Source organism: Triticum urartu, chromosome 6, assembly GCF_003073215.2.
Source record: "Triticum urartu cultivar G1812 chromosome 6, Tu2.1, whole genome shotgun sequence".
Classification (NCBI taxonomy): Eukaryota; Viridiplantae; Streptophyta; class Magnoliopsida; order Poales; family Poaceae; genus Triticum; species Triticum urartu.
Window position 1 is genome coordinate 67,337,185 of NC_053027.1, and position 13,189 is coordinate 67,350,373.

Sequence of the window (13,189 nt, forward strand, 5' to 3'; positions counted from 1 at the left end):
ACTCACGCGTGTTGGCACGTCGGTCCGTAGGACGGACAACCCGTGACGGTCGTAGATACCACATTCATGCTCCCGGTCGGCCGGTCCGGGCATACATGCCTCTTCTCCCGTGGCCGAAAACGGAAAAAAACAATAACACCACCACCCCACAGAGAGAGATCAGGGAAGAGGCGACTCAACAACAGTGTGGGTGCGGGCGTGGGTCGGACCGTGCACGCCCACCCTGCGTGGCGCGGCCGGCCCAGCCTGCCCGGGCCGGTCAACGGTCCGCCGCGCACGTCGTGCGTTCCAGTCCCTCCGCACGACGACGGCGGCTAGTCCCGGGGGGCCAGGCTGCTAACCATCCTGGATGGATTTCGCTGCAATAATCCCTCACTTATGAGTTGCCGCAGAGCATTCCGATTCTTTATTACCACCCTCGTTTAATCATCGGCGCTCGGCAAGCAGAGCAGCTGAGGTCCATCCAGATCCAGCCGCACGAGAAAGTTTCAAAGCATCTCTCTCCCCTCTCTCTCTCTCTGTCTCGAGAAGAGTCTTCCTCCTTGGGGGGAGGCAGGCGGCAGGGAAGAAGCAAAGCCCAGCAAGCAAGCAAGCTTCCTTGCTTGCTCCAGATCTGGTCTAGGTCGGAGGAGGAGCGGGAGGGCGCGCTGGGGTCGGCGTCGGAGATGAAGGCGGCGCTGCGGAGCCGGCAGGAGCCGCGGCGGGTCAGCAACGGCGTCATCATCGCCGCCATGCTCCTCTCCCTCTGCGTCCTCAGCATCGTCAAGGCCAGATACTGCTCCACCCCCTTCGGTATGTCTTCTATCTTCTTCTTCCCCCTTCACTTCTTGCTTCTTTCTTCTTCTTGGGTATGGCTGGATGGATGGATGGATGAGAGCTTGGATGTTTTCTTGGGACGGCCGCAGGCAAGCCGGACGACCAGCTCAAGGAGCAGATGAACTCCAGCATCCGGATGGAGACCGACGACGAGCCCACGCCCGCCGCCACCACGGTCGGAGGTGCGCCCCTGTCTTCCGGATCGATTGACCGAGATTGAGTGCTAATTTGGGGGCGAAATGTATGTAGTATGTTGCTCAAGACTCTTCCTTCTTTGCTGGTCAGTGTCAGAGGAGGACGCGGAGGAGGATGTGGAGGAGGACAGCGCCGCCCCGGTGCCCAAGGTCACCGCGGAGAGGGCGGAGAAGACAGCCGTTTTCTCCGGCGCCGGCGCGGGGAGGAAGGATAAGGATAAGGGGCACAACAAGAAGAAGAAGCCGACCTGCTTCATGACGAGCAAGCGCTCCGAGCGGTGCGAGGCGGCGGGGGACATCCGGGTGGTCGGCAACGCCTCCACCATCTACATCGACTCGCTGGACCGGGAGTGGCGGACCAAGCCGTACGCGCGGTACCACGACCCCGTCGCCATGACCCACGTCCGGGAGTTCCTCCTCAGGCCCTTCCCGGCCGACGCGCCGCCGCCGGCCTGCACCAAGAACCACTCCGTCCCCGGGTTTGTGTTTTCCAACCGCGGCTTCTCCGGCAACCTCTACCACGACTACACGGACGTGCTGGTGCCGCTCTTCCTCAGCACGCGCAGGTTCAACGGCGAGGTGCAGTTCCTGCTCAGCGACCTCAAGCCCTGGTGGGTGGCCAAGTTCCGGCCGCTGTTCCGGCAGCTGTCCAAGTACGAGGTCGTCGACGTGAACAACGACCTGGAGGTGCACTGCCTGCCCCGCATCGTCGTCGGCTCCGACTTCCACAAGGACATGGGCATCGTCCCGTCCAAGGCCGGCGGCGGCGTCTCCATCGTCGACTTCAAGCGCACCCTCCGCGACGCCTTCGGGCTGGAGCGCGCCGCGGCGTCCCGCGGCGGCGCCACGGGCGCCGGCAAGCCGCGCCTCCTCATCATCTCCCGCAAGAACTCGCGGCGGTTCCTCAACGAGCGGGAGATGGCGGCCGCCGCCACGGCCATGGGCTTCGACGTGCGCATCGCGGAGCCCGACCAGCACACCGACATGTCCACCTTCGCGCGGCTGGTGAACTCGGCGGACGTGATGGTGGGCGTGCACGGCGCCGGGCTGACCAACATGGTGTTCCTCCCCGCGGGGGCCGTGCTGATCCAGGTGGTGCCGTTCGGGGGCCTGGAGTGGCTCACCGGCGTGACCTTCAAGAACCCGGCGGCGGACATGGAGGTGACGTACATGGACTACAACGTGCAGCTGGAGGAGAGCTCGCTGCTGGAGCAGTACCCGCGGAACCACCAGGTGCTGACGGACCCCTACGCCGTGCACAAGCAGGGGTGGGACGCGCTCAAGGCCGCCTACCTGGACAAGCAGAACGTGCGGCTGGACCTGGACAAGTTCAGGGCCACGCTCCGGGACGCGCTCAGCCGGCTGCCGCCGGCGTCGACGCCGGCGGCCTGAGCCTCAGCCCGCCCTGCTCGGCCGCGCCCGTCCCCGGTCCGGTAGATGTAGATCCGTCCGTGCATATCTATCTGCTCTGCTCCATGCCTGCCTCGTTTTGCTTAACTTGATTCTTGATTTCTTCTTTTCTTCTTCTTCTTCCTCTTGCTCTTCTTCTGGTAAGACCCCATTGACGGCGAGCAAGAACTTGTGGTAACAGAGGATGTTTGGTTCATATCCTTTTGTGATTATTTGCTTCTTATATCAAATTAATTTACAAGAAAAATGCCAAGAACATATAGCTCAAGTGCACTGAGCAGCAGTCGATCCCCTTCTCCATGTTGTCGACCCATGAATCCATGTGATCCTACCATCTTCCACCCCATCTCCATTGATAATGGCGTGCCAGAAACTCAGAATCCTTCGGCTAGCGCCGGAGAAATTTCTTGGTCATGGGGGGAGAGGAGGAGGACTGCGACTTGGCGAGCTCCTGCGCCGTGTCAGCTAGCTGGTAAGTAGGTTTGTTTGTCTCGCTCGTTGGAGATGGATGCAGCTGCCGCGGAGTCGTGGAGCGATTTCGTCAGCTGATCGATGTGTTGGTTGATTGTTCGGCGAGTGGAAAGGAGAAAAGAAATCAAAGCTTGGCTGATTCGCCGTGGTTCGTGGGCGCGTCGCTGTCGCCGAACTGGGGAGCTGCCAACTCCGAGCTACCACCGGCCCCGGCCTGCCAGCGTCATCTCGTTGTGACATCGTGTGAGGCGCACGGGCTGCCCGAAGCTTCGGCGGTCTTCTTCTCTTCTCTTATCTTTCCAGGGGAAGAAAGGTCAGCGGCGGCCGGCGTGTCGCCGTCCGGTCACATTTCGCCGTCTGGTTAAAAGGCAGACTGATTCAACGATTTTCTTCTTCTTTCGAGACCGGACCTATTCAAGGAGTATATTCGCGGCCGGACCACTTTAATCTTGTGCACGAGAGTGAAATTTGTTGAGTGGATTGAGAATTAACTTTCATGAGACTGAAATTTACTGTCTTTTTCTTCTCGATACATGTCCTTTTATTAAACTCGAAAATCAAAATACATGTCCTTTTTTTAGAGTAGATCTATTCAACGCGCATAATTCATGGCCGGACCACTAAATCTTGTGCACCAGAGTGAAATTTGTTGTCTGGATTAGAAAATGATTTTCCTAAGATCAAAGTCCATTGCCTCTTCCTTTGATAAATATCAATTTTATTAAACTCAAGATATAGCTTCAGTAGTGATCTAAATGATTTTATATTTTTTCTTACAGACAGAGTACAACGGATAATGAGTGGACATCGTACTTTGCATAATTATTAGGATGTACACAACCAACATTAACAGTCTCACAATGTAAAAAGAAAAGACATAATGGCCGAGGTTTTTTTTTTTAAATGTCTAGGAAAGACATGTGAAAGAGGAGAGATGCATGTGAAAGAGAGGAACAATCTAGTGATTTTTTTACCTGAAGTATAAGGAAAATGCGGAAAATATCCTGTACTTGGGGAATTCCAATTGAGGTCAAGAGACTTGATCATTTAAAGCAAGTACGGGAAAAGTGGAGCAACTTCTTCTTCAATACAAGTGAAATAGTTATCTATTGGAGTACTTACCAACACTTGCATGAACAATGTTCCATTGTGATCAGAAGACTGAACTTCTACGGATAATAGAAAATAACACTTTTGTATTATTGAGCAAGAACTTGTGGTTACAGAGGACGTTTGCTTCATACCCTTTTGTGATTATTTGCTTCGTATATCAAATTAATTTACAAGAAAAACGCCAAGAACATATAGCTCAAGTGCACGGAGCAGCAGACGATCCATGAATCCATGTGTTGCTGCCATCTTCTATCCCCTCTCTAAATCTCCATTGACAACGGCACATCAGAATCCATTGGCTCGCACTGCAGAAATTTCTTGGCCATGGGGGGAGAGGAGGAGGACTGCGGCTTGGTGAGCTCCTGCCCCGTGTCAGCCGGCCAGCTGATAGGTTTGTCTAGTTCGTTGGCAGCTGCCGCGAAGTGGTGGAGCGATTTCGTCAGCTGATCGATGTGTTGGTTGATTGTTCGGCCAGCGGAAAAGAAATCAAAGTTTGGCTGATTCCTTCGCCGTGAACCGGTTCGTGGGCTCGTCGCTGTCGCCGAACTGGGAGCTGCCAACTCCGAGCTACCTCCGGCCCCGGCCTGCCAGCGTCATCTCGTTGTGACATCGTGTGAGGCGCACGGGCTGCCCGAAGCTTCGCCGGTCTTCTTCTCTTCTCTTCTCTTTTCCAGGGGAAGAAATGTCAGCGGCGGCCGGCGTGTCGCCGTCCGGTCTCGTTATCTTTCTTCCGCATTTCGCCGTCTGGTTAAAAGGCAGAATTATTCAACGATTTTTTTTTAGATGAAAAGGGCTCTTGCCCCGGCTCCATTTCCATTAAGAAAACGAAACCACAGAGTGCAAAATCAGTTACAGACCGCGGGAGGAGATTGAAACATCTCTCTGGCACAAACATCCTGAGAATTTTGAATTGAAAACTCTAAGACAGCTGAAACTACCAGGCAAGAAAAGGTTCATTTATCAGAAATCGGACTGGCCACTCTCCAACCACAGTAGGGACACCAGGTCTAGCTACTAATTAACTCCCATGTCCACCCAGCCTCCCATCTTCTGCATGGAGTATTGCAGCCACAGTTCGTTCCTCTTCAGCCTGGCTCTGGCCAGAGCAGCAGCGGTGGTTTTCTTGCAGCCTCCCAGATAGCTACAGTAATCTCCTCCACGCGCTCTCTTGCCACCTCTTTGCACAGGATCTTCCAGATGCTGCAGTATCCTGCAATCTTTCTCAGAACCACTTGCACACCCATCCAAATTGTGTTATTAAAACACAAGTCATTTCTGCATCTCCAGATAGCCCAGAGAGTAGTTGAAATAACCAGATTTTTAGCTTGCAAGTTATTATGTCTACTCCACATTTCCGCCACTTTATTAAGGGCAGGCAGATGTGAGTAACCTAAAATGGAATGGATATTTCTCCAAATTTCCATGGCTACCACACATTCAAAAAACAGGTGATTTATATTCTCACCATCAGAGCAGAACAAGCAAGTCAAATCATTTAAGTTTTGTCTCTTAGCAAGGTTCTCCCTAACCAATATTTTGTTATGAGCAAACAGCCATAAAAAAATGTGGATATTGGGAGGGACATGAATTTTCCAAATGTCAGGAATATGAATTGGGCTAATGCCCCTAAAATTGACCATGGCATACATAGATCTAACAGAATAAACACCACCAGCCTCTAGCTTCCAGATTAATGCATCCTCATCATCATTGAAAGTAACAGACTGCACAATATTCAGCAGGTCATACCACAGGAGAAGCAATCTGTTATCAATACATCTCCTAAAAGTGATCTTAAGGTTACTACCATCCCAAAGGTCAGCAATAGCTTGATTATGCTCATTAGCAATACTATACAATTCCCAAAACTGAATAGCCAAGCTACATGACCCAAACCAATGATCTTCCCAAAATTTAACTCTCTTCCCATTGCCCACCTTCCATTGATACCCTTGCTTGGCTGCTTTAGCAGCCCATAACACCCCTTTCCAAAAAGGGGAAGAGTTAGAATCAGGGCAAGAGAATATATTGGGATTATTGGCTCTATATTTATAGTCAACAATCTGCTTCCACATCTTGCTATCACCATTATGAAATTTATAAACCCAGGAGGCTAGTAGACTTAAGTTCATCTCAGCAATATTTGGAATCCCTAAGCCCCCATATTGTTTTTTCTGGGTCACCAAGCCCCAGTTGGCAAGATGGTACTTATGGTGACCCTCATAATTGTCCCAAAAGCAATGGGCCATCTGTGAGTTGATCAAATTGACAGCCCATTTGGGGAATTTAATCATGCTCATCAGATAGGTGGGAATACTAGCTAAACAAGATTGAACTAGAACCAACTTCTTCTCATAACCTAACAGTCTACCTCTCCAACCAGCAACCCTCTTCAACACCTTATCAACCACTGGTTGTAGGTCTTCCCTCCTCAACTTGGTGTAATGAAGGGAAAAACCCAAATATTTGAGAGGAAAGGATCCCAAACCACAGGACAGGGCTTGATCTACCTTATGGGCTTCCTCCTCTTGGACATTAATAGGGATTAGATCACATTTATGAAAGTTTATTCTAAGCCCAGTGTCGGTGTCAAAACTGGCGGATCTCGGGTAGGGGGTCCCGAACTGTGCGTCTAGGTCGGATGGTAACAGGAGGCAAGGGACACGAAGTTTTACCCAGGTTCGGGCCCTCTCGATGGAGGTAAAACCCTACGTCCTGCTTGATTAATATTGATGATATGGGTAGTACAAGAGTAGATCTACCACGAGATCGGAGAGGCCAAACCCTAAAAGCTAGCCTATGGTATGATTATAATTGCGTATGTTGTCCTACGGACTAAAACCCTCCGGTTTATATAGACACCGGAGAGGGTTAGGGTTACACAAAGTCGGTTACAATGGTAGGAGATCTGCATATCCGTATCGCCAAGCTTGCCTTCCACGCCAAGGAAAGTCCCTTCCGGACACAGGACGAAGTCTTCAATCTTGTATCTTCATAGTCCAGGAGTCCGGCTGAAGGTATAGTCCGGCCATCCGGACACCCCCTAGTCCAGGATTCCCTCAGTAGCCCCTGAACCAGACTTCAATGACGACGAGTCCGGCGCGCAGATTGTTTTCGGCATTGCAAGGCGGGTTCCTCCTTCAAGTACTTCATAGAAGATTTTGAACACAAAGATAGTGTCCGGCTCTGCAAAATAAGTTTCCACATATTGCCATAGAGAGAATAATATTTACACAAATCTAATCTGCTGACGTATTCCGTAGTGTGACACACCACGGCCAAGCCTTTATCCCAGTCGTTTCATTATCCCACCTCAGCGCGTCATGCGAGGCGGTTTCCTTGGCACGTCTTGTCAAAGCAGAGATCGTGTCCCCTTATTCCGGGATTCTCATCAATACGGGCGTGGGTAACCCAACCGCGCCATTGATTACGGCGCTTGGAGATAAGCGAGTTTTACCAGGCTGGTGGGGACACGTAGTTGCGTCCACCCATATAAGGGGATAAGGATCCACCTTTTCACCTATGCCTTCTTCCTCCTTTGCCTATCCATTCTCGCTCACTCGAGCTCCAGCGCCCAAGTCCGCACTCCCACCTCAACCTTCTCCAGCCATGTCCGGAGCGGGAGGCAAGTGGATGGTCTCCTCCCTCACGGAGGGACACATCAAAAAACTGAGGAAGGCTGGATACTTGTCTAACGACATCGTGCACCGGCTTCCCGAAAAGGGGCAGCTCATCCCCACCCCTAGGCTCCATGAGAGGGTGGTGTTCCTCCCCCATTTCCTCCGTGGACTGGGCTTCCCTCTCCACCCATTTGTCCGGGGGCTCATGTTCTACTATGGCCTGGATTTCCATGATCTGGCCCCGAACTTTGTCCTCAACATCTCGGCGTTTATCGTCGCGTGTGAGGCTTTCCTCCGCATCCGCCCCCATTTCGGCCTATGGCTCAAGACTTTCAATGTCAAGCCTAAGGTGGTGCGCGGCAACCAGGCGGAGTGCGGAGGCGCCATGGTGGGCAAGATGGCCAACGTCTTATGGCTCGAGGGCTCTTTCGTGGAGACCCTGAAGGGGTGGCAATCGGGGTGGTTTTACATCACCGAGCCGCGCGACCCCGAATGGGTCGCAGCCCCCGTGTTTCGATCCGGACCCCCTACGCGGCTCACCCCCTGGAAGGAGACGGGCCTGTCGTGGGGTAAAAAAGGAGAGCTGACCGGACTCCAAACATGCATCGAAACCCTGGTGGACAAGAAGCTCAAACTTGTCAACGTTGTCCAGGTTATTCTCATCCGCTTGATCCTCCCGTGTCAACAACGGGCTTTCAACCTGTGGGAGTTCGAACCGGCGCGGCACCAAACCCTGAGCAGGCTCTTCGACACGACGTACGAAGATGCCTGGAAGGTGCTTTTCAAGGGCGCCGAGGCCCCCGCGTCCGCTACCGAGGATCGCGGATTCAGTACGCAGCGTCACGCTCATGCGGTAAGCTGTTTTTTCCTTTTACAGGGTATCAGTTTTTCATAGTTTGACTCCATGCGGGATCTAAGCTCCCTTACCTTTGACAGGATTGGCAGGTGACGTCCGGACAGATCAACTGTCCGGCTCCTTTGCCCGAAGGCCCAGCGGACGCTCGCTTGGCGAAGCTGCTGGTTCCGGCACCCTATGTGGTGCCGGAGAAGAAGGCCGCGAAAAAGGCCACGGGGACTCGAAAGAGTGCCCGACGCCAGGAGGTGTCGGATCCATCATCCGATGGTTCCGAGGCGCATTCCTCCCGTGAAGATGAGGAGGAAGAAGAAGAGGCCTCTCCCCCTCCAGCGGGAGGAGAGAAGAAAAGGAAGGCCGACCTCTCTGGGGAGGCCGGAGGGTCCAAGAAGGGGAAAACCCTTCCTCCGGACTACTCCACCGACGCCGACGACGGCGGAGAGGAGTGGCTGCCCAGGGCCAAGCCCTTGGCAAAATCGTAAGTATCCGGATACCAGAGTAATTCATAGTATTCATTTATTGCACAACTTTCCCTTATGTCGAATATGTTTATGCAGCCCACCCAAAGACCGGCTCGACGCGTCTTCGAGCGGCTCACTGGACTCGTCGGATGTGAACTCGCTTCCGAAGGCTTCCTCCCCCCGCCCTATGGACGACACTGAAGTGTTGTCCCAACAGGTTCCAAGCCGGGAGGAGGTGGTCCTGGAGGCGCCGCAAGGCGACCTCCCAGACTCCAGGAGTAAAGGGGATGAAACCCCCCAGGGCTCCAAGTCCGGCTCTAGGCCGGACACCACTCCGAAACCTTCAAAGGTTCCAGAGTCCGGCGGGGGACCTCCTTCCAAGAGGAGCGAGCCCACCGTGCTGGTGACCCCCGTCCAACCGGAGGCGCCGGACAATCTGTTGGAGACGCTCCAAGGCGCCTCCATCGACGAGGAGCACCGCACCATTATGAGTGCGGTGGTCCAGAAGGTTCAGTCCTCCAAGAGCGGACTGACTGAAGCTTGTACTAGCCTTCTAACAGGCTTTGAGGTAAGTAAAGAATGTGTAAATAATATTACCACATAGACAGTAGCCCCTGATGCTCTGTTTGGTGTTCGGAAAGAAAAGCCGAATAGAGGATCAAATCAAATTCGCAGGAGTCTAACAAAAAGGAGTCAATATGCGTATGCAGGCTTCTCTGCTTGCGTCCGCCGCACTGACTGCGGAAGTGGACACACTAAAGCAGAACCTCGAGCGGTCCGAGCAAGAGCTCGGGCGTGCCAAGAAGCAGCTCGAGGACAATGAAGGTAAGAAATACCTTGTTTAAATAAATATATATATATATATATATATATATAAAGGTGCAATTGCAAAAAATGACAGGATTATCGTGGCTATTGTACGGGCCACGTCTGAGGTGGCGACCCTTAAGCAAGCGCTGGTCGAGGCCGAGAAGAAGGCGGCCACGGAGCGCACCGAGCGGGAGAAGTATGAGGCCGAGGTTGGCAAGGTACGGCAAGAGCTCCAGGCTCTCATGGAAAAACATGAGAGTTTGGAGCTTGACTCAAAGACGCGAGCGTCCGAGCTCGCGATGGCTATTGAAAATGCCAAGTATGCCAAGGCCGAATCCCAGAAGACCCTTCAGGAGTTGGATGAGGTGAAGAAGATAGCGGCGGGTAAGGCATTCTTTATGCAAAGAAAACACATAAACGTGAGTTACTCGTTACTTACCCGAATCCGGAGCTCTCCAGGAGTGTTCGCAGATCTTCCCCGGAGTGTGTCCGATGCCGCCGCATTCTATCGAGCCGAGGAGGGCAGCTCGACAGAGAAGGTGTTCTGGTCTCAGTATGCTGAGGCCGGACACCCCGTGCCCCTGAGTGACCAGCTGAAGTAACTGGTTGAGCTCCACAAGGCGGCCGAATAGGCTATGAAGGGCCTCATAGTTCGGTTGTGGCCCGGAGGGGCTCTGCCTGGGAGCTATTTTGGACTGGTGCGGCGGCTGGTGGAGGCCTGTCCAAGGCTCGAAGTCATCAAGCGCTCCGTCTGTATTGAAGGTGCCCGTAGGGCCCTTGCCCGTGCTAAGGTGCACTGGGGCAAGCTGGATGCTGAGAAGCTTGTGAAGGACGGGCCACCGCCGGGGAAAGAGCATCGCAAGCCCGAGAAATATTATAAGGATGTTCTGAAGGGTGCCTGCCTTGTGGTGGATGAGTGTTCTAGGGATATAATTTTTGAGTGAAACTTGCTTGTTTTGTCCTGTGCGCTGAAAACTTGTTCATATGCGCTAAGCAATGCTGTTTGGAATTTAAAATATTATCTTCTGTGCGGCTATTTATCAATTCTGAGAGATGGCAAGTCGTCGGCTTCTGCCCCCGTGCCGCTAGTGCTGGGATGTTCGGGGATAAACCTGAGCGCTCTTTTCCCATGTTTGGGTCCTTCGAGGGAGGCGCTCAGCCCAACGAACAAGGCAATCGGACTATAATGCGTGAACACTCTCACTTAGCCATAGAATTCTATAATTTTAAATTTCAGCGATGCCCCTGGTATTAAGACCGAGTTCGGGGCGCTATCCACGCCTTGGCCGGACAGAGCCGGCTCCTCGCTCTAAGCGGCATAAGTCGTTAGGGACTCGAAAAACCTCTCGAACAGCGACCAGCTCTCGCTTCATCATGACAGTCAGTTTTAGCTTTCTCCACTGAGGTGCTCCACCCAGCTCAACTGGGGCACAATCGCAGTGGTTCTCCTAGTGCTACCTTAGCCGATATGGCGGAACGTAAGGCACCAAAACATAGGAGCCGGGCAAACCCAACTATTGACCCAAGACATGATTCAGAGCCGATGCATATAATGCTATAAGTTCGGGGTGCCGCACTTGTTAAAGTGTTCGGACTTCTCACACCATATTGAGGGGTACTAAATCCCCTGGCGTATTTTGCTCGTACGAAAGTGTACGGATGCAACATGTCGTTAAGGAACATATATTAAAAAAGAGTAATGCAAAAATAGAGAAAAGCTATGCACTGTTTATTAAAGATGGCTGCGATCAAAGCAGAACGATACAAATAATGTGATAAGCAAAAGGTTGGACTATGTAACATGTCCGTTCCAGGGGCAGGCTGCGGAATAGTATGCGAAACAGGTATACTGCTCGTGATAGAGACCACCTGGGAGTTCCGTAATGCGGCGTGGCTTGTCTGCTTCCCTGGTTCTTGCATCGTTTGTGCGGCAATTGAATTGCCGAACAGGCCTTCTGAAGTGTGGAGTTCTGAAAGTAAGAGAAAAAAAATCGGCAGCCCCTGGTGCGGTTTAAGCCGTGTTTCGAGCGTGCCGTGATGGTGCCCCTTCCCCTGTACCCATGGTATTTCTAGAGCGTATTTATGTATACGAAGTACTGGTGTCGCATTTTTGCGAGGGCCGGGGTTGGGGCCGCATTGCTACGCCTGCTCGGATCGTGCCAGGCGGTCTTGTTGTAGGTTACTCCGGGCGCGCTTGACGGTGTCCAGTCGTTTAATGGCCGGACTGGAGAACTGCCTGGAGAGGTTGCTTTGTACTTCCGCTGCAAGGGCCGCCGTGTGCTCCTCCGTTCGGAGGGAGCGTTCGGTGTTTCCATTGACCGTAATTACTCCTCGAGGGCCTGGCATCTTGAGCTTAAGGTATGCGTAGTGCGGTACCGCATTGAACTTGGCGAATGCGGTTCGCCTGAGCAGTGCGTGATAGCCACTGCGGAATGGGACTATGTCGAAGATTAACTCCTCGCTTCGGAAATTATCCGGAGATCCGAAGACCACTTCAAGTGTGACTGAACCTGTACAGTTGGCCTCTACACCTGATATTACGCCTTTAAAGGTCGTTTTGGTGAGCTTAATCCTCGAGGGATCTATGCCCATTTTCCGCACTGTATCCTGGTAAAGCAGGTTCAGGCTACTGCCGCCGTCCATAAGGACTCTAGTGAGATGAAATCCGTCAATAATTGGGTCTAGAACCAATGCGGCGAATCCGCCATGACGGATGCTAGTGGGATGGTCCCTTCGATCAAAGGTGATCGGGCAGGAGGACCATGGGTTGAACTTTGGGGCGACTGGCTCTACCGCATATATATCCCTTAATGCGCGCTTCCGCTCCCTTTTGGGGACGTGGGTTGCGTATATCATGTTCACCGTCCGCACTTGTGGGGGAAAACCCTTCTGTCCACTGTTGTTCGGCGGCTGGGGCTCCTCGTCGTCATCGCTATGCAGCCCCTTGTCTTCATTTCGGCATTTAACTTGCCTGCCTGCTTGAACACCCAACAATCCCTGTTGGTGTGATTGGCCGGCTTTTCGGGGGTGCCATGTATCTGGCACAAGCAGTCGAGTATTCGGTCCAAACTGGACGGCCCCCTAGGATTCCTTTTGAATGCCTTTTCCGCTGACCGGATTTAGAGCCTCTGAATCCGGCATTAACTGCCGTATCCTCAACATTGTCGCCGTTAATGCGGCGCTTCTGCTTGTTGCGACGGGACCTGCCACTACTGTCCCTGGTATCCGAATTACGAGGGTTCTTGGTCATATTATTGCTACGAGCAAGCCAGCTGTTTTCTCCCGCGAAAAAGCGGGTCATGAGTGTCGTGAGTGCTGCCATGGACTTCGGCTTTTCCTGTCCAAGGTGCCGGGCAAGCCACTCGTCATGGATATTATGCTTGAAGGCTGCTAGGGCCTCAGCGCCCGGACAATCGACTATTTGATTTTTCTTTGTTAGGA

The 13,189-nt window shown here is 52.8% G+C and overlaps 1 protein-coding gene across 1 annotated transcript; it reads left to right on the plus strand.

Annotated features, from left to right (window-relative positions):
* The first annotated feature begins 352 nt into the window (after positions 1-352).
* Positions 353-2,616, plus strand: LOC125512723 (alpha-1,3-arabinosyltransferase XAT2-like). Its single transcript, XM_048677814.1, has 3 exons — positions 353-792; positions 906-998; positions 1,102-2,616. Exons 1-3 carry the CDS (start codon positions 666-668, stop codon positions 2,400-2,402), a joined length of 1,521 nt encoding a protein of 506 aa, XP_048533771.1. The 5' UTR covers positions 353-665; the 3' UTR covers positions 2,403-2,616.
* The last annotated feature ends 10,573 nt before the right edge of the window (positions 2,617-13,189 follow it).